Genomic DNA, 19951 nt, shown 5'->3' with positions numbered 1-19951 from the left:
CAACTTAGCTATGATGATCTGCTGGAGAAATGCTCAGATTTTCTTTGTCTCCGCTTACAATAGCCTGCAGTGTGCCCTTGTGATGGTCATATCTAACCAGGGAATCTTGCTTCAGTCCCTACCTTCAGTGCTCCTGTGTGGAACAAAGTAGAGCTAAAATCTTGTATTTTCAGTAGTGGTTTCTAATTCATTACTTATCGTATCATTGGTTTTATAAATCTGAAATTTATACGTTTCACTGAAGATGTACATGTACTGTTCTATTAGATTTAGAGAAAGAACTGACCAACAATTTTAAAGTGTGCTAAATGCGTGCTTGCATACTTTCTGTTTAATCTCAGAGAATTATCTGTTGGGGGTTTTTGTTTGTTTTTTTCCCAAGGCATATCTTTTGAGACAGTGCATTTCTTTGTTACTGTATGTGTTTTAAATCGTAGAATCATAGAACCCTTAGCTTTGGAAGGGACCTCGGCCATCTGGTCCAGCTCCCCTACAGTGAACAGGGGCACCACAGCTAGATCAGGTTGTCCAGGGCATGATCCAGCCTGGCCTTGAAAGTCTCCAGGGACAGGGCATCCACTGCACCTCACCACCCTCACTGTAATGGACATTTTCCTTTTATCTAACCTAAATCTACTCTCTTTGAGCTTGAAGCCATTTCTCTTTGTTCTATCACCACATATATTGCAAAAGAATTTATCCCCTTCTTTCCTGTAGCTCCCCTTTAGGTACTGAAAGGCTGCTATCAGGTCACCTCGCAGTCTTCTCTTCTCCAGGCTGAACAGCCCCAGTTCTCTCTATCCTCATAAGAGAGACGTTCCTTTCCTTGGGTCATTTTTTTGGCCCTTCTGTGGACGCATTCCAACAGGTCTATGTCTATGTACTGAGGACTCCAAATCTGGACGCAGTACTCCAGGTGAGGCCTCACTAATGCAGAGTAGAGGGGCAGGATCACCTCCATTGACCTGCTGGCCACGCTTCTTTTGATGCAGCCCAGGATATGGTTGGCTTTCTGGGCTGTGAGGGCACATTGCTGGATCATGTTCAGCTTCCCATCCATCAGTACCCCCAGGTTTTTTACAGCAGTGCTTCACTCAGTCCTTTCGCTCCCCAGTTTGTATTGGTAATAGGGTTTAGCTTGACCCAGGTGCAAGATCTTGCGTTTGGATTTGTTGAACCTCATGAGGTTCACCTGGACCCACTGCTCAAGTTTGTCCATGTCCCTCTGGATGGCATCCTGTCCCTGTGGTGTGTCAGCCGCACCCTACAGCTTGGTATTGTCAGCAAACTTGCTGAGGGTGCACTCAACCCCACTGTAGATGTCAAATTTCTAGTGTTGATGTGGGTGTTTTTTTTAATTATGAGAATACAAACATATTTTAGCTAGCATGTGCTTTAACAAGGCTTAATTTAAGTGATAGCTTGACTTTTAACTTTATATTTCTCTCACTTTGTATTATTTTGCAATCATGTATCTTCAGTATTTCTACTATGAAGTTGTTAAATCTGCACAAAAAATGTCATCTGAAATATGCTTCCAAACTTCTTAGTATTCTCCACAAATTTGAAGTAGTCCCATTTATCTCTGTGCTGTAGGATTGTTGCTGATGCTGAAGCTTGTGAACTGGTGTAATAAAAATAGTTGAGAAATATCGAACTGACAGAAGTTCACCTCGGTGCAGAAGAGCTTGTCTGAGACCTGCGGCTCTCCTGAGATGGGATAGGGATTATGACACCCACATGGGTGTCTGCAAAGGGTGAATCACATAAATATCCTGAGTTGGGAAGGACCCACATGAGTCCAATTCCTGGCTCTGCACAGAACCATTCAAAATCCAAACCCTATGTCTGAAAGCATTGTCCAGACACTTGAACTTGGTTTGATACTCTGACCACTGCCCTGGGGAACCCATACCAGGGTCAAACCACCCTCTGATGAAGAACCTTTCCCAAGCCCCCATCCTCACCATCCCCTGACAGAGCTCCATGCCATTCCCTTGAGTCTTATCACTTTCACCAGAGAGCAGAGCTCAGTGCTGCCTCTCTGCTCCCATTGTAAAAAGCTGTAGGCTGCCATGAGGCCTCCCCTCAGCTCCTCTGCTCTGGGCTGAGCAAACCAAGGGACCTTTCACCATTTTCATAGTCCACCTTTGGATGCTCTCTAATAGCTTTATGTCCTTACACTGTGGCCCCCAAACCCACACCCAGTGCTCAAAATGAGGCCACACAGCACAGAGCAATGTGGCACAACCCCTTCCTTTGTCCGGTGGCAGTGCTGGGCCAGATGCATCCCAGGTCACAGTTGGCCCTAGCTCTCTAGTCTGTCAGGATATCTCTGCAATCTCCCTACCCTTTAGGGAGTCAACAGCTTCTCTGACTTTAGTGTCATCTGGAAACTTATTTTTTATATATTCAAGCCCTTTATCCAAGTCATTGACGGGTTAAAGAGAACTGGCCCTAAATGGAGCCCTGAGGAATCCTACTTGTGACTGGCTGCCAGCCTGATGTAACCCTATCTACTATAATTCTTTTATTGAGCCATCAGCCAATGATTCGTCCATTGCATTATGGGTTTTTTTCTAGCAATAAGGATACTGTGAGAAACAGTATAAAAAGCTTTGCTGACATTTAAAAAGGTTATATCAACTGGGTGAAAGAGGATTTCCTCCTAACTCCAGAGTGGTGAGTGTGAGGAAGTGCTGGTCATTAACAGGATGGAACTGTTCTCCTAGAAGCAAGCTTCCCATGTTCATTTCATTGCAGAGGAATTATAATATTGTTAATTCAGTGCAGTCCTGTCGTAAGTCACTGCAGAAAATTAAAAAAAAAAAAAAAAAATTAAAACAACAACCAACAAAGCAGTACAGTAAGAATTAAAAATAAAAATAATTTTTAAAAAAGTTGACCTATATTTTAATTTGTTTCAATTATGTTCCCTCTTTTACCCTACTTACACTCCATCTAAAGTCTGTATTTTTCAAAACTGAAAAATGGTTCAAAGGCAGCACTGCTACTGTGGGAGATGAAGCTGTGTGCTTGAACAGTGTCATCTTCTGGGATCAAGTCTATGTCTATCACTTTTCTTTCTAAGAGTTTACATGTAGGTTCACCTCTCTTTCTCAACTGCCCTCCACCTCAGATGTATCATATCCAAATAGACTTAATGGCTGGCACGTAGCTGTCAAGGCTTTAGAAATAATGGTGTTCCTTGTCACAGCTTCTTGGAGCATCTCTTGCCCCAGTTCAGATCCTTTTTCCTAAAACAACTTCTGATTCCTTAGTATTACTAATTCATTCTTCCATAGTGAATGAAGTGAATCAAGATTTACTGTTCACTTTCCTTTGTTAAAAATTGATAGCTTTACCTTATATAAATATAAAAACAAGGAAAAGGAAAAAATATATATGTTCTTTATTAATAGCACAGACCAGAAAAGACTAGAAGTAAACTGTTAACCAAACGACTTCATAACACTAGTATTTGAAGGAGGGCATCATAGATACTAGCTTGTGGGAACCAAGGAACCCTCAAGCACCCATGCTTCCCATGCATTGACTGTGACTTCTACATTCTTTGCTTCAGACCTGGTGGAGGGTTGGTGGGTTTTTGTAACTTCATGATAACAATTTTCCAAGACTGAATGCAGAGAATTTGAGTGGTGGCTGTTTCCCACTGAGAAGATAATAACAAGAGTATACTGTGCAGATAGCAGAAATGCTCCTTGAGATGGAGGCTTGCCAGTCATAACCCAGCGAGGGGGCTGTGCCCATCACCAGGCTGTGTGAGTCCCTGCCTTCTCCACACTGACGTAGCGTGCTCTTCCCCTCCATGTCTTTCTCAACATTTTTCTACCAGGGTGCTCTCATTCCGATCCAGCTACTTTTTTGTTTATTTTTTCATTTCAATTATTCGTGTTGTCAGCAGTGCTTTAAGGCACTAGTTCTTGATGCTGTGGAGAAGGCTGTGTCCTGTTGTTAATTAGCTATTTTCTCAAATCATTTTCAACTGTCAAGGATTAGATACCCAACTGGGAATTGAAGTCATCAGTTTTCTAGGACAGGAGTTGAGAGAAGTTATAAGTTAAACAACTGAAAAGCAGCTTCCTATGTCTAGTCTTTTGTCGGATCTATTGCCTTGCCATTTCTCATGTATTTTCAAAATACATTTCATCTTTTTCTTTCCTTTTTTTAATCTTAATTTGCTGGGGAAAGTTTGGTTTAGGAGGGCCTTCTACAGAAATCTTGTAACTATTTTTCATAAAATAAGTAAAATACTTCAAATTTCTGTTATAGTTTCAAATCTAAGATATCCATTTCAATGTCTAGACAGCCTTTTATTAGTAAAATAATTGGGAAATTGCAACAGATGAATATTCTTTCAGAAGTACAGTAGTTTAATTGAATGCTGAAAGGAAATAGTTTTGATTTTTCCTTCTCTGTCCACAGTGTATCATAGTTAATAACTCATGCTTTTTCTATGATGCTTCATTAAAATTCTTCTTGACTTGCATAGTCTCCACAAGGTTACTAAAATGTATTCTTTTAGAATTCATTCCACTTTCTCAAGGTGTCTGCATGAACTACATGAAATCATCAATACCAAGAAGAACATGGAAATAGACAGGGTTGTAGGTTTTTTGTTGTTGTTGCAGGTGGATTAATATTTATGGAACTAATGTTACATTAACTGACTAATGTAACTAGAAATAAGTTTTCAGTGATCTTTACTACAGTACTTGTTACTGCATATGTATCCCCTGAAAATTCTTTCATCCTCAGTAAGACAAATTCATGTATATTCTCCATTTCAAAGTCTGCTTTGGGTTTCTTGTTAGTTCAGAGGTGGCAGGAGAATAAGAAGAAGAGTATGGCCCAAACTCAGAAGCATGCATGAGAGGCTGAAAATCTCCATCATCTGGCTTTCTCTGACTTTTTATCCAAATCTCTCATTTTAGGTGCATTTCAGTTGTTCCTCATGCCAGAAAATAATGAAATGATCAGTGTGTGTTCAGAAAAATAAAAGTCAGTTTTCTCTCAGGAGTTCTTGCTAATGTCTTGCTGTGGAAAGATGCAACTCAACAGCAGAAACTTTGGCAGTGTAGTTCAGAATTGCACGTTCTGCGTAACAAGTGGAGTGACAGGTCTGCCAGGGTTTTAGCCAAGATTATTGTAGTATTGTAGAACCAGAAGTCTAGATTTCTTCATCTGTAAAGATGAGAGAGACCTCACACATACCCAAACATGACTGCAGCAAGCACACAGCTAGTATTTCCACAGGCAGATAGTCACAGACTTGCATCTTTGCTTTTGTTAATAACGCAGGGTCAACTGGAGCAGCTTATTCAGTTAGTCTTAATTGTTATCCAGGTCAACTGGGGGTTACTAATCTCTAAGCTGTAGTCACTTCACTGTCCACATTATGACAGTCTGTACCAAGTGCTGTAGCACTTAATGATATAGTTCAGTTTGTGTGCTTTCATATAACAAGTGTCTCTTGACAAAAAATATAAATATGTAGATGTTAGCTTGCATAGAAGAGCTAGCATTGGTTCTTTTCAGCAGCTAAGCTCTCTAAGATGCAGAGGAAGTGAGAAAATTAAAGTTGAAACATTTTGTCATGGACAAAGCAGGGAGGGAGATCAAAGGTACGCAGGAGCCACATAAACACAAAGTGTATTTGTTACTGTCTGTCAAAAACGCAGAAGATTGGTGCTGCTAGTGGCAGCTGAGGTCATTTCAGGTACCCACTAGATCCAGGACGTTTAAGTCTAGGACACAGATATTTCAGGGTCAGTTCATTTTTAGGAAAGGAGGAATAGCGTCAAATTTATTTCCTACTTCCTTTCATCCTTGCTTGTAGTAGTCAAGGTAAAGCAAGAGAGGTGTACTAGCAGAGGTTCAGGGTCATGGTTAACCTGTGAACTACACTATTCTGTCCTTTCATCACCAACAAACCAAATCTCCCTGTCAATAAAGGCCGTTTCTCCCATGAGAATGCTGGAAGCATCTCTGTAGGTGAACAATCACAAGTTCATGAAGACAACACAGCACTAATTTCTTTTAGATAACTAATAGTGCTAGAGATAACTAATAGATAACTAATAGACTGTGTTTTTTGCCAAGAAGGTGCCAATTTGACAAAGCTTGGAGGTACTCCAGCATTAGAATCTGAGGTAGTGAAAATGAGCTCCTTGAACTGAAGCCTGTAACCAGACCCCAGTGATGAGACTCAGATTAGTAGTTGCAAGAAATTTTTCAGCAACCCGTTATTCCCGTAGAATGCAAAGGCTTCTTCTGTTGTTTCTCCTGTTTTGGAAGGCTTATCTGTTCCTCCAGGTGAGATGCATTTGCTGTTAGAGAACAACCGTAGCTTTCTCCTGAGCCTGTCAAACCAGTTGTTCTCCTTCAAGGAAAAATTATTTGCCATTACAGTTCAGTAGTATTCTCACTCCCTTAGTATCTGCAGATTAAAAAGGAATAACGGATCAAAAAGAATGATTTGCTCTGATTCTCATGCTGATCTTTTGGTGAAACAACTATGTAGCCCACATTGTCTAGAGTGAAAGGTTTAAAAATTTCCTGTTGGTTTTGAAATCAGTGTTTGAAATGATAAATAGGCTTTCCCCATGAACAGCTGTAGAACAGTCAGTCTGTTAATGATGTTCTCCAGAAAGTTTCCCATGAGTGATGAGATTTTGGAATCCAGAGAAGATGTGTGGGCACACTTGGCTACCTCAAACCAAGTGTAATGGAAAAATTAGATTTCATAATGGATCTGCAGAACTATACCTTCCTATTCAAGTTAACATGCCTATCTTGTCTATCTTCTGGACAGCTCTTACAAGTTACATTGCAGTAAAAGAATATATTTTCAGCACGATGATATAAAACTATTTCCTTCAGTATTCAGTGGAAAATATTTTTTCTTCTGTCTGATTTGAAAACAAAACAAAAAAAAAAAAAAAACCAACAATCCCCAAAAAAACCTTTTGTGAAACTTCTCCAAGTAATTGGTTGCAATAATAATTTTTCCCAAATCGGTTAACTTCCCTATATCTAGTTGATTCTACTTCTAGTACTTCAAATTATAAGAATCTTCTGCATGCAGAAGACAGGAAACTTTACTGTGTTATATAAAAGAGTTGACAGTTTCAGTATTTCCGCTTACTACCTAAGGATGACAGGACTTCTCATAGACTACTTCTTGTTTTGTAGACTAACCCGATGTGAAGCCAGACTCACCATCAAAGTGATTGTGTTAGAGTGTGATGCTAGCAAGCAACCTCCGCTGGAAGACCTAAAGTTCTTGTAGGTTCAGAGTAAACTGCCTCAACAGCCAGCTTCAGCAGAATCTCAATTTCTGAAATTTGTAGACTGTCCGTGCTGATACTTACATTCATGTTCACAAATCATGTAGAGAAAACAGTTGTGCAAACTCCATTCAGATGATTTCACAGCACCCTGCTAATCATGAGACCCATCTGGCCAGAAATATTAGGAGAAAAATAGATGTCACTTATTCTGCATCAACAGTGTCTCTTCAGAGTGCTGCACACATCTGGCCCAAAGCCCCCAGTCCTTCCTGGTGGTTCAGAGCCAGTCATCTGGCCTTCCTGGGAACTCAGAGACCATCCCAAACTGTACATTCCTTGGAGCATGAAGGAGCACCGAGTCCAATGTACAGGCTGCTGGCGGCTTATTCTGGACTCCTGGGTTGGGAAGGTATCTTAACACAAAACTTGCTTAAACAGTTGCAGCCTCTTTAAGAGATTTAGCTTCTTTCTACAACTGAAATAGCCAGTAGTAACTTATATGTGAATGATCAAGATGATTTTGATAGCTGTTCCCACCGCAAAAATAGTTACAGTTTTGTTTAAACAGAAGAAGAGCACAGAATGGAAAAATTGGCATGCGATAGACTGAGTTCCTGCAGGGCTTTTAATTTTCACATACTCTTAAACTCATGGAGCCTAATGAGCTTAACATTTTGGCCAGTTGCACAATTTAGAGGTTTCAACAGTGAATGGTTTTTGGACAGAAAAAAAATGTTCTCACAAATATGAAGAGTGAACAGATGTTACTATTGGTGCTTCCAACGCCTACTGACAGAAAACATCTGTGTTGAACTTCCTGAATTTTAGGATCTTGAGAACACTCCCACACACCACCAAAAGCCATTTGAAAACAATTGGGCTGGCAGATCAGTTTTCGGGTCTATTACTAAATGTTCCAATAGGAGCAGGTGCTGCTTGTTGTCTTGTCTCTAGGAGCCTGGCTGGCCAAGCAGCAGCCGTACCACTGCCCAAAACAGGACCACCACCCTTTGCTATCTGACATTTTAGGATTTTACATGGGCTGTGATTTAGTAAAAGGCATAAGGAACAGCTGATTCTAGTATTGTGACTCTAATAAAACAAGTTGAAAGGATTAGAAAAAAAAAAGTATAGGTACTAGCAGATTCAGAGAATTACCACGCATTGCATGTTGCCATAGAAAGAGTCTGGCTTTTGTAATCCTGTCAAAACCCATGCTGAATGAACAGAATTTTCTTCTGTTTTGAAAACATACTCATTGTGCTAAAAATGTCAGGCATTTGCTGTGCCTCAAAATATTCAGTCCAACATTTGATAGGTACCATAACCAAATTCTGCCCTTTTGTGTAAGCATTATACAGCAGCTGTCACGATGTAACTGGGAGTTCCTCCTGCTCCACACCCTTCATATTAATATTTGTCTGCTTGGAAGAGCAAATTTGGCAAGGTGGTTTTCCTCTCTGGTGATTTCTTTTGTTGACTAAAATCTTGTCTTCTCCAATTAATAAAATGCTAATGAATGTTTGCAAGAATAAATCAATGTCATTTTAGAGCTCTGTAAAACATCACCAGTTCATGATCGCAACTTTACTACATATGTTCGATTCAAAGTAGCATCTCTAAGTTATTTTAGCTAACTCTTCTTTGAATACTGCTTTTAGTTGGAACTAATATTACAAGCCAGTAAAAGTATATTTTTTTCTGGTTTTATAGCTGTGTTAGATTGATGCTCTCCATTTTACCAACATAAAATGCCATTCATCGCACTTCCAGTCTTGTGCTAGTCCAAAGTACCTGACACAGAGTGAGGCCAGCTCCAGTTCTGCTCACTTTTCTGGTTTCTATACGTGAAGATTTCCCCATGATCCCCATGATCCTCCCATACAAAAACCTTAGCAAAGCTGTAGTTAGTGTTAAATGTAGTTAGAAATTTTGTTCTGCCTTAAAAAAAAGATGATAGAAACTGAGCTGAGAAGCTGTGCAGAGGTGGTGATGTTTAAGTAACTTCTACTAGCCTAAAAGAAATGTGTTTCTGCGTAACCAGAAAGAAAGCAAGCAAGGTAGGGGCCAGATGATATAACTGGAATAAATTAATATGCTCTTGACTACATGTCATTATCGTCATCTGATCACTTTTTTACACTGAATCATTTCTAATTTCCAAGAAAATCCCACTGATTTGCATCACTGCCTGCCAAGTTCAGTAAATTTATTGTATTTACATCCAGCTCTTTTTTTCAAGCAGCGTGATCATCATGCTGAAGTTTATATCCTCATTCTAACTGTCAAATGTACAGTTCTGGAGCCTGATCGTTTGGGATTTTACCTTTTTGCCCAGTTTAGAAAGCAACAATATGGAGGTCAACATTTGTGCTAGGGACCTAAGTTCTTATAGACAGTTAAGAAAAACTGGTACATTGAATGTGTATTCATCTGACCTAGTTTGAACATCTGCATTAGGCTGCATCATGCCAAAAGATGTCACCTCATCTGAAGGGACATTGGGATGACTACACTGAATGTAGATAGATAAATGTCTACATGTGTTCATTAAATACAATCCTTCTACCAAAAAAAAACACACACACACACAAAAAAAAACTCCAACCATATCCCTTTCAAGGCCTTCCAAATCCTACTACATAATTCATATCACCAGACAGTATATTTGCTAATATATCTCAATTCTGATTCTGTATTACCAAGGCAGAAAATTACCAGGAAATTCTGATGTGAATTTACAGCTAGCATTGACATACATGCTGACCCTACTACAGCTGACTCCTCAGTCGTGCTGTGTTTGGTAGGAGACTTCCTATGTACGACACAGTAAGAAGATGAAAGCAGGCAGGCTCTCCAGATATCTGGTGCATTGCAGACCTTGCAAACCCAAGATTCCTGCCCACCTCATAGTATTTTTGTGCATCCACACTTCAGCAGGGATGCCACTCTGGATTTCAGAGCTATCCCCTCACTGACTCTACAGACAGAAAAGCCCTTTCCTTCTTGCCTACTGCTTCCTGCTCTTATCTTCTCCTTCTTCCTCTTCTCCTTTCTTCCACACAATGACCTTTCGAAGGCTTGGCATGGAAACTCAAGAGAAGTTTTGTCTAGATTTGCCCTTACTGATGTTTGCAAAGCATGATTCCAGTATCATTCTTCCTGCAGCAGCTCTGCAAAGCACAGAAAGCATTTCTGACATGTGCTTGTATGTGTTTTGTGACATGAAGAAACTTCTAACTGGTTCTTTCTGAATGTTTGACCGACATTCCAATGCATGTTTTCTTTTATGCTTGTTTTATCTTTTTGGGTGACATAGCAACTTTCTGGAAGATCACGAATTCATCAAAGTGTGGGAACAGAAAACAGTACAAAATTATTTCATTTACTGACTACAAAAAAAAGACTGTGGTTCTGGTAAAGAGAATCCTTTCATAGTTCTTTTTTTTTAAGAAGACTTAATGTTTATCCCTTACTTAACAAAGAAAAAAAAAAAAAGCCAAAAAAACAAGAACCTCCTGCAAGCTGAATCACTACTTTGGAATTAACATTAATGTCATTCGGTCACTGCTGTCCTGAGAGAAAATGTCACAGGTCCAGACAATGCAGCTGAAAGAACAGCAAATTTTACCATGCCAAACTATCTTCATTTTTCAGTTATTTTTAACTTAAAGTGAACTTTCTAATTTTTGTTTACTTTTCGATATAAATAAAATGGCTTTTTAACAAATGAGAAGAGGAGCTTTTTCTGAGAAAAGGAGCTGGAATGTGAAACTCAGCAAAATACCCTTCTGTAAAGTAGGAGAAGATAAATTAAAACTAGAAATAACCATTAGCTGTGGCCCTGTTTCCAAAGCCTGCTGACTCTGTCGCTGCTACTCCATGTTTTAGCACTGGAAACTGTGCAGTCTGAGACACGTGAGAAAGATCTGTCTATATTCAGACAAGCTTTTTTGTGTCCTAGAGGACCGGGCCCTTCTGTTACATGAAATAAAAGGTGAACATAGGCCCTTCAGGAAGCCGTGCTGCACTGTCAGGAAAGCTGCCTCTTCTGCTGCCTTCTTCCCTACCTTGCAGGCCTGGCCTGCTGCCCACTGCAGGAAAGGGACACAGTCACAGCCTTGGGGAGTTAGAAATCAAATGGTTGCCATAATGTGTGTGCTAACCAGCTTACACAGGGAAGCTTTGAAAGAAAAGTGTTTTAAGCTCAGTTTATTCCAGTAATCACTGAAAAATGTAGCTAAAAGAGATTCACACTTGAGGAGAAATACCACATGCTCTGCCCTTCTCACTCTCTATACCACAGCTGGGTTTATGAGCTTATTCCTTTGAGCTGAGGGGAGCACCAAGGCCATCCATTTTCAGTTAGACTCGAAGATTGCTTTAATGTGCCTACTTCTATGAAAGCTGTCTAAGGGAACTGCAAAATCCCTAAATTTGCTATCATAAAAACCCCAACTTTTCTATTTCTTTCCTGAGAATCACACATTTAATCAGCTGAAAATTTTCCCATTTTCCCTAAAACTGATTTTATTCCCTGGTGAGTTGCTTTTTATTCTGCTAGTTTCAGTCTCTGGCTAGCAGGGCTGCATCCAGGTTCTTGCTGTCATTTCCTTTACCCATCCATCCTCTGTGGTCACTGTGCCAGACTGAGCCCTCTCACGAAAGCCCCAGCTCCCTCTTGTCCATCACAGTCAGATCCCCCTTCCTGCAGGAAGTGAACTTGTCCTTTCACAAATGACCTTTCTAAAATGTCAGGGAATTAACCTCCTTTCTTCTTGTCCACTGTTAAATAAATTATGTCCTTCAAGGGTCATTTTCATGTGGGGAATACTGAATCATCACATTCCATGTACAAAATAAGCAGTTACAAAATAAAAGTCCGTAATATAGTGGTGTGGGCTCAATGACCATGAAGCTCCACAGTAATTCTGGCTTTGTCCATTTCTTCATTACTGCAGATAACTACTTTTCTCCTTTCTTCATATCTAAACACTGGTAAGTGAGTTTCTCGGCAATTCATGATGATCAATCTTGTGTTTTAAAATCTTTGGAACAGGATCTGTCATTCATTGTGCCTTTATTTCTATAGCACCCCAAAAAATTGATTGCTCTCAAAATTGACACACCTTCCTTTACGCATGTAAATTTAGCAGTAAATGGGAAAGAAGAAAGTATTGCAACATGACATCTCTTTCGTTTGGCTGGTTCTTAAAAGAACTGGAAATTAAAGTTCAAGCTGTAATACGCGAACATTCAGTACAGATCTAAAAGTCTGTTCAGGATCTTCTTAAGTCCACTGGGACTGAATTGCAAAATACAGTTATTAAATTCAATGACAACCCCGACAGCATTTTCTTTCATGCACGTCAGTGGACAAGGGACGATGTATATACAACACTGCAAATATTTTCTGGGAAGATTTCCTCCAGGCTTCCTAAATTTCTGACCTTTGCTCCTCCCTGTAAATAGCTTTTGCACATGACTGTGCTGGCCACAGGGATTGTATGAGACCTCTTCCAGTCAGCTGGAGTCTCCAGAGGAGCAAGGCAGGGACTGCCTGTTTGGGAGTATGTCCTGATACTGGCAGCTTTGTAAATTCATCTGAATTTTAGAGGAAGTTTTATAACAAGAGCAAAGAGGAATGTAAAAATCTTTGTTGGTCTATAAGGCATTGCATCCATCCACTTTTTCCCTTTCTTTTTGCATGCTCACTCTGATATTCTTTGCCACAGAATACCAAAAGCCTCACAGCCCTAGCCTGTTAGTCCTGTGGCAGTAAGTGGCAATGATACCATGCTCTGCATACTGGAAGAGTGGAAGAGTTCCAGTTCCCCCAGCAATATGCAAAGTCTTCTGCTGGAGAGCCATTTGGGCCATAACACATCTCTGCATTGCTTTATCATGTAAGAAAAGAGAGCACCAGAGGAAGTGCTTTGTGAGTTACCTAAAATACAACAGCCAGGGATATCATGTTTCCCTATGCTTGCCTTTTTCTTTTTTTTTTAACCTGGAAATTTATTCCAAACATCATTTCTTGGCCTTGGAGAATTTTCTACAATTTCTGAACTTCCAGGAGCACAACCAGAGCAGTAACGTGCATGGCATGTTTCACACAGGGGAATTCCAGACTCTAATAAGCTTTATTTGACTAAACCTTTCAAATTTATTGTCTTTGCTTAAATCTCCTTAATGACCTTTGCAAAAGAGTGCGCATTCTAAGGTCATTTGCTAATGAAAAAGGGACATACTTGTTCAACAAAAGATTTAACATAAAGAGAGCAGAGGAAAAGCTGACATGTCTGAGTTAGCTAAGGTTAATAAAGCTAATTCAGTTAACAAGCCAGGATGCTAACTGACTGAAGAACTCCACACACTGTCATGATATTAACTAATTCTTCATCTCTAGCATCATGATAGTTCCAGAATGATCAATTATCATATATTTATTGCAAATAATGTTAAATTATCCATCTACCTCAACCCCAGTTCCTCAACCATAACCAAGGAAGGCATGGGAAAGGGGTGCTGGCATTGCCCAGCTCTCCTGGTTTCCCATGCCTTGTTTACTTATTTCTTCATACTGGATAGGAAAATGGGGGTGCAAGTGGAAATGATATTTGGCACAGTTCAGAGAGGCAATTGTTTCCCACACAACGCTACCTTTTCAGTATGCAGAATCCATGATTTCTTTCTTTGTGGAAGGAAATTAAATGTTTATCTTCAGAACTTCTCAAAATTAAGTTGAATTCAGATATCTAAAATTGAATTTGAATAATTTTTATCTGTTCTTTGCAAGTATGCAGGATATGTTTTCATCACTATTAAGTGTTCCTTTCCATATCTGGGTATAAGGGAAGGACAAATTGTCTCAAGTTATTTATGCCTTACATCTTTATAGGTATGATGGAATATTTTAACTAGATATTTGCATAAGAATAGATACACTGTACTTTAAAAATCTGCATTTTTAAAAATGAATTAAATACCCATTATTTCCCTTAAAAAGGCATTTCCGCAGCGTATGCTCATTTGTACTCTCTCAAGCCCGTTATACTTAAAGGTAGATAACAAAAAGTGGCATCAGAAAAGATTTTTGGGTTTTTTTTCCTGATCTTGTGGCTTAGAAGCATTCCAGTGGTTCTAATCAACAGCTTTCTATCTCAGGCAAGTAGCTAAGAAAAGTGCAGCTGTTCTAGATGTGGGTCTGCACCTCCATGGGTAACTTCTAGAGATTAACTGATTTTAAAAGACCCAAAACTGCTAAGGTAGAGAAAGGTGCATCTGCAGTTGCCAGCTGTGACTGGCATAAGGAAATGAGCTGCTGCTTACTCAGATGTGCATGTCTCCTGTCAACAGGATTAGCATGTTTTATATGTGTCTTTATTTCTTCTCTATTTATTAAACTGATAAATGGAAAGACATCGGCCCGCTAAACATCAGTAATCCCCATGAGCAGGCTTACTTTAGGAGTAGGGAACTTGTATTAAGTTGTGCTTTGTTGTAAGCACAGGAGAGATTATCTTTCATGCTGACAGCTCAAACACTTAAATCCCTGTTGTCTTTTGGCAATGCTCCTAAACAATCAGTTCTGTCAAATTAATTGCAACAGTATAGCAAAGGATCCACACTGTCAGAGATCCATACTGGTTGCTTGTCCCTGAGGAACGACATGTATTTCATTCCTTATACTGGCTCATTCCTAGACTTTTTACAAGAAAGAAGAATTCACTGAGTTTTGTACAGAATTTGGTTATCTCATCTCCTTAGGAGGAACTTGTTTGATGTAATACATGGGTCTTAAAATATAAAAACGTACTCAAACTGTTGTTACAGCATTTTTTCACAAAACAAGTGTGGAAAATAGATTGTTTTTCTGTTGTTGTAGATTGTTTGTTTGTTTCTTTTAACGAGAAGTACGCTATGTTTAAGTCATGGTATTTATTTTGGACTTTCTGATAAGACAACTACAGCATATATAAAATATAGTTATATATAGATTGTTGAAAATGAAATGTTTGAATTGTGTCTCAACTGGGGCTATCCTTAGTAGGAGCATAAAAGTTTGCATAAAATCAGAAAACAACGTTCATTGGCTTGACTACTGCTTTCTGAATACAAATAAAATGGATATCTTCAGGTTCATTTCTTTGAGTCTCCACACTGCCCTCTTTTATTCCTCCCATCTCAATTACATTTAATGGAATTGAACACAGAACATTCAAAGCGTCCTTCGATAGGGACATCTTTTAAGTCTTTCTTTCCAGGCACAGATGTGAGTGGGAAAAAAAAAGTAAGTTACTCCAGGAAGGTGGGATGGGAGAGATTTTCACTATTTTTATGCAACTGTGCCATATATTTTATCCCACAATGTTAGTTTTGCATCAGTTCGTTTGTATAAATACATATCTGCTTGTTCATGTTCTACTGCTTCGTGAGTTACTGGTGCTGTTGGGGAGTGGTCTGTGAAAATCTAATTGCATTTCTAAAATACTTTCATTAGAATCTGTTTAATTAGAGTGTTTTGGTAAATGGTGCTTTGTGCTATTTAAGCATCTCTCTTCAGAAAAGACCGTGGCTACTTACTGTTAGTGTCATTAGTGCAATGGGTACCCCAGAGCACAAAAAGCATAAGTTCCTTTGCTGATCCTGCATTTGGAACAGTTTTCAAATACATTGGTTCACAGATCTCAGCCATACTGTCACAGCCCCAGTACCTAAACCACCACTGTGTCATTTCAAAATGATTTTTTCTCCCTGTGATGAGCTTTGTGACGCTGGCAGTCAACAGAGGATGATTTTCAAACAATGTTTGAAGTGGCCTTAAGAATGTCATTAAGGCTGTTCTACCAAACCAGTGCTGGAAGGGAGCTTTTAATGACAGGGAGCCCTCAACCTTTGTGGGTGCCCTAATGGCATATGTGTCAAGTCACTTTCAGGCTCCAGTGTTAAACAGAAGTATTGTCCCAGACAGGCAGAAATTCATGCCATTAAATATCAGTCTCCATTTGTAAGAAATGTCCCAATAAACAGATTTCACAGTTAAGCATATTTTAACTGCTTGGAGTGTAACTGATTATGTCTCATACCACTGAGAATCACTCTTGAGAAGTCATTCTGCTTATTCCAGAAAAAACACCTTTTTCATAGAGTAGCAGTGAATGTAGCAAATATTGATTTGATCCTTCATTTCCGAACAACGTGATCACTTTGTTGGAGTTTCTTTGTGTGGTGTCTACCTTCATCAAAGTGTCTGGTCTACTGGAATAAAAAAGGTTCTGTGTTTCATTTCTTCTGAAGAGGTTGACTCCACTGCAAGGAAGCTGAGCTGCAGCCGAGCTTCATGCATCTCAACTGTTCCTAAATAAATGCTTTTTTATTACTTTTATCAGGGCCAGCCAGGACACCTTGGATCACAGGGGCTCCCTGGACCACCGGGATTGATGGGAATCCCAGGACTGCAAGGTCCTAAAGGTCACAAAGGTGAAAGAGGACATCCGGGAATAAGTGGACCCAAAGGAGAAATGGTAACTTTTGAATATCAGATGTTTTAGCTAATGAGCAAAGTACTGGATGGAACATCATTTTAATTGTGCTGTTTCATTCTAGGGGCTAAGAGGAGTCACTGGTTTCCCAGGGGCAGATGGCATTCCTGTAAGTAGCTGGTTACCTCATGTTTAAGAAACCACCAACTGCAAATATGGCAGACTGTGTACCTTACAAAGGCTGCAAATGTGGCAGCCTTTGTACCTTAATGTGTCTGGTCTGAATTCTGTATCAGCCACATACACAGTGTTAAGCTAAGGGCATTTGCTGAAGTAAGTGGAAATGCAGATGCTCAACAACAGGATGAAATATGTGCTCCTGCTCATTCCCTCTGATAATCAAGGTCTGTTTGCTTTGTCTTATGGAGAAATCCCCTTGTAAAAAAAAAAAAAAAGACAAAAAAGGAAGGAAATTCCCTGTGTCCCTAGAGATTACCCAGAAAAGTATGTTCTTTTATGGGAATAACGTGTGAGATAAGTACTTCACATCTCTTGGGCTTGTGAGCGAAGGACAGCCCTGGGTCATGCCTTAATTATTTCAAAGCTGTAAAGCATGTAGAAAGACCAATAATTGTAACCATTGTTATGTGGTTTGTATCTCATACAGCGTGCATGAGATGATCTTAAAAAAACTGTTTAGTATCTAACTTTGAACAAATTGTCCAGGTCCATGAATGTGAAACATTCAAAGAGGAAAACTGGGTAAAGTTCACAGCACAGTATTTTCCCAGCTTACACTTCTTTATATCTTGTGTCATAAAATAACAAAGAAAACTGAGTCATTGGAATCCCTGGACAGAGTTCCCAGGCTTGGGTTTCCTTTGTAGTGCTCCCTGACACCAGGGCCTTGCTCTGCAACCCACACATCCACATCCACTCAGCTTTCACCCTTTTTTGTTCCTGAAAAACTCTGTATTGAGTTTCAGGGCTTTCTCCTCTCTCCTCTCTCTCCTTATCACTCTTAGAAGAAAATCAGAAGACCTTCTTTCCTATTCCTATACAAAATTCTGTAGCCTATAATTTCATTTACATTTTCATCATACTGAGTTGTTTTTCAGTGCTCTGTCCTCCTGCAAACATATCACTCTCCAGCAAAGCTCTGCATTACTATGACTGGACAACAACTGCTACCTGAGAAAGTTTTCTTTCTTAGTCCTGCTTCCACAACCTCTGCAATTGCATTGTCAGGAATAAATACCTTCAGATATTATTTGAATCTGCATGCTTATTGTGTGCTGCCTTCAAGCCCCTTGCCCTTCCCATTTGGTTATGTTCACCAACCAGTTTTCCTAGGCCAAGGCATAACACTGACCATCAGAAGGCAGATAGGCACATATATGAACTGCAACAGCAGAGTACTAGGATATCTAGGGTCTCTAGGGGCTAGAAACCGAGGAAGGATGCAGTGAACCTGACTCTGTTCTGTAGCGCGGAATGCAGGTACTTGATGGAGCTATGAAATGGCATGGACAAATTTCTTTTTCTTCTAAGCAAGGGAGCAGAAGCAAAGATAAAACCTGCTTTAGGTAGCAAAGAAGAAATAAATGTATTCTGTTTATGTTAGTTTCTGTTTTTCCTGACTGAGCCTCCTGGAAGAAAGATGATCAAGGGCAGAATTTCTTCCCATCAATCCCAATACAAACCAGTAGCAACTGCAATTAAGGTGAACATCAGTAGCGCAGTGGAAACCCATTATAAGGCAGGAGTAACTTTTCCCTGCTTTCCTGTATCTCAGAGGTTCAGTGTGGAGCTTCTACATTGCCCTCAGCAGCCTTGGTTTGAGTGTCTGGTTTCTTCCCATCTCTGTACTTACAGCTTCGTCATGGCACTCAACCAAGCTCTAAAGACATCACTGATTTTTTCCTAGCTTGGAAGCTATTCAAAGCCAGTAATGAACCTTTCTTCCCACTCCTCCAGCGTGAAGCACTGAAATTCTGAACAAACCCATTTCTTGGTGACTCCCTGCACAGAAGTTTCATCTGGCTTAGTTCTCTGCTTAACAGAGACTGTATTGAACATAGCTTTCTTACCCTTTCTGAAAGGTCCTTCACTACTCATGCTGTCTGGGGCATATGGTTCAAGCTGCAGCTATATTAAAAAAAGGCACTGTCTGTTTCTTTCTTTGAAAATCATAGTTTCCCATGGATCCAAGCCTTGGGCTTAATGTGAGAATGTCTAAATACTGTGTGACTACAGGAAAAGGAAAACTAGAAACAGATGGATAGATAAACACTTTTTTTTTCCTCAACAGGGTCATCCAGGGCAGCCAGGATCAAGGGGGAAGCCAGGTCATGATGGCTGTAATGGGACAGTAGGTGACCCAGGTGACCCAGGAACACCAGGACACTCTGGTTTCCCTGGTACCATTGTAAGTAGTTGACAGTAAATAAATACCTGAAGCAAAGATGATTACTGAAATGAATTTCACACAAGTGTGTGTTGGAAACAGATGGAACAGGAGATCCCTTTTGGCCTAGCAGAACATCGAGCATCCTTGTGGACCTACCACAGACATGCCCCATAATTCTTAGGGCTGACAGGTCTGCTCAGAGCTATACCTGTCATGCAGGTCCTGCAGGGAGATTACTTCAGGAAAACTGTACAGTTCCTGATGAAAGTAACTTTTTTCTCCCCTATCTCATACCCAACATACTGGCTTTCTGTGGAGCAGTAGGTAGGATTGTGCTGAGGTGAGCACTGGAGCTCCTGGATTTACTAGTCCATACGTCAGCCCTGATGAGCTGCTCCTCTTGATGTGATGTGCTCCTGTAATATCACAGTAACAGGGAGTTCTTCTCCCTGTATCTTAAATCCATGTTCTTATATACCATGAGGGTTCGTGCTTGTTTATAAATCAGAAACTTCCAGAGTTAAACACGGTCTCTACTTTTAAACAGTAACGCGTACATACTCATGAAAAGCCTTACAAATATTTTTTATTACTCTTAACTGATGATGTGTGCAGACAACATGAGATTTTACTCCTTTTTCGCTCACAACCAGGGAGTTCAAGGACCAAAGGGCCAGAAGGGGGAGCCCTATGTGCTACCGCCGGACATCGCCAGCCGACATCGGGTACGTGTGCAGCCCCTG

The 19951-nt window shown here is 40.0% G+C and overlaps 1 protein-coding gene across 1 annotated transcript in view; it reads left to right on the top strand.

Moving 5' to 3' along the window:
• Window positions 1-19951, top strand: part of COL4A2 (collagen type IV alpha 2 chain) — a gene marked incomplete at both ends in the record, with an annotated part of 138034 nt that overhangs the window by 70177 nt on the left and 47906 nt on the right. Inside the window, 4 exons of the mRNA XM_079538305.1 lie at window positions 16706-16840; window positions 16923-16967; window positions 19110-19226; window positions 19862-19933. Of these exons, the coding sequence (XP_079394431.1) occupies window positions 16706-16840; window positions 16923-16967; window positions 19110-19226; window positions 19862-19933 (369 nt within the window). The remainder of the gene's footprint in view (window positions 1-16705; window positions 16841-16922; window positions 16968-19109; window positions 19227-19861; window positions 19934-19951) is intronic.

This window comes from Tetrao urogallus, assembly GCF_951394365.1.
Source record: "Tetrao urogallus genome assembly, chromosome: 1".
NCBI lineage: Eukaryota > Metazoa > Chordata > Aves > Galliformes > Phasianidae > Tetrao > Tetrao urogallus.
This window is presented reverse-complemented; position numbering and strand designations above follow the sequence as displayed.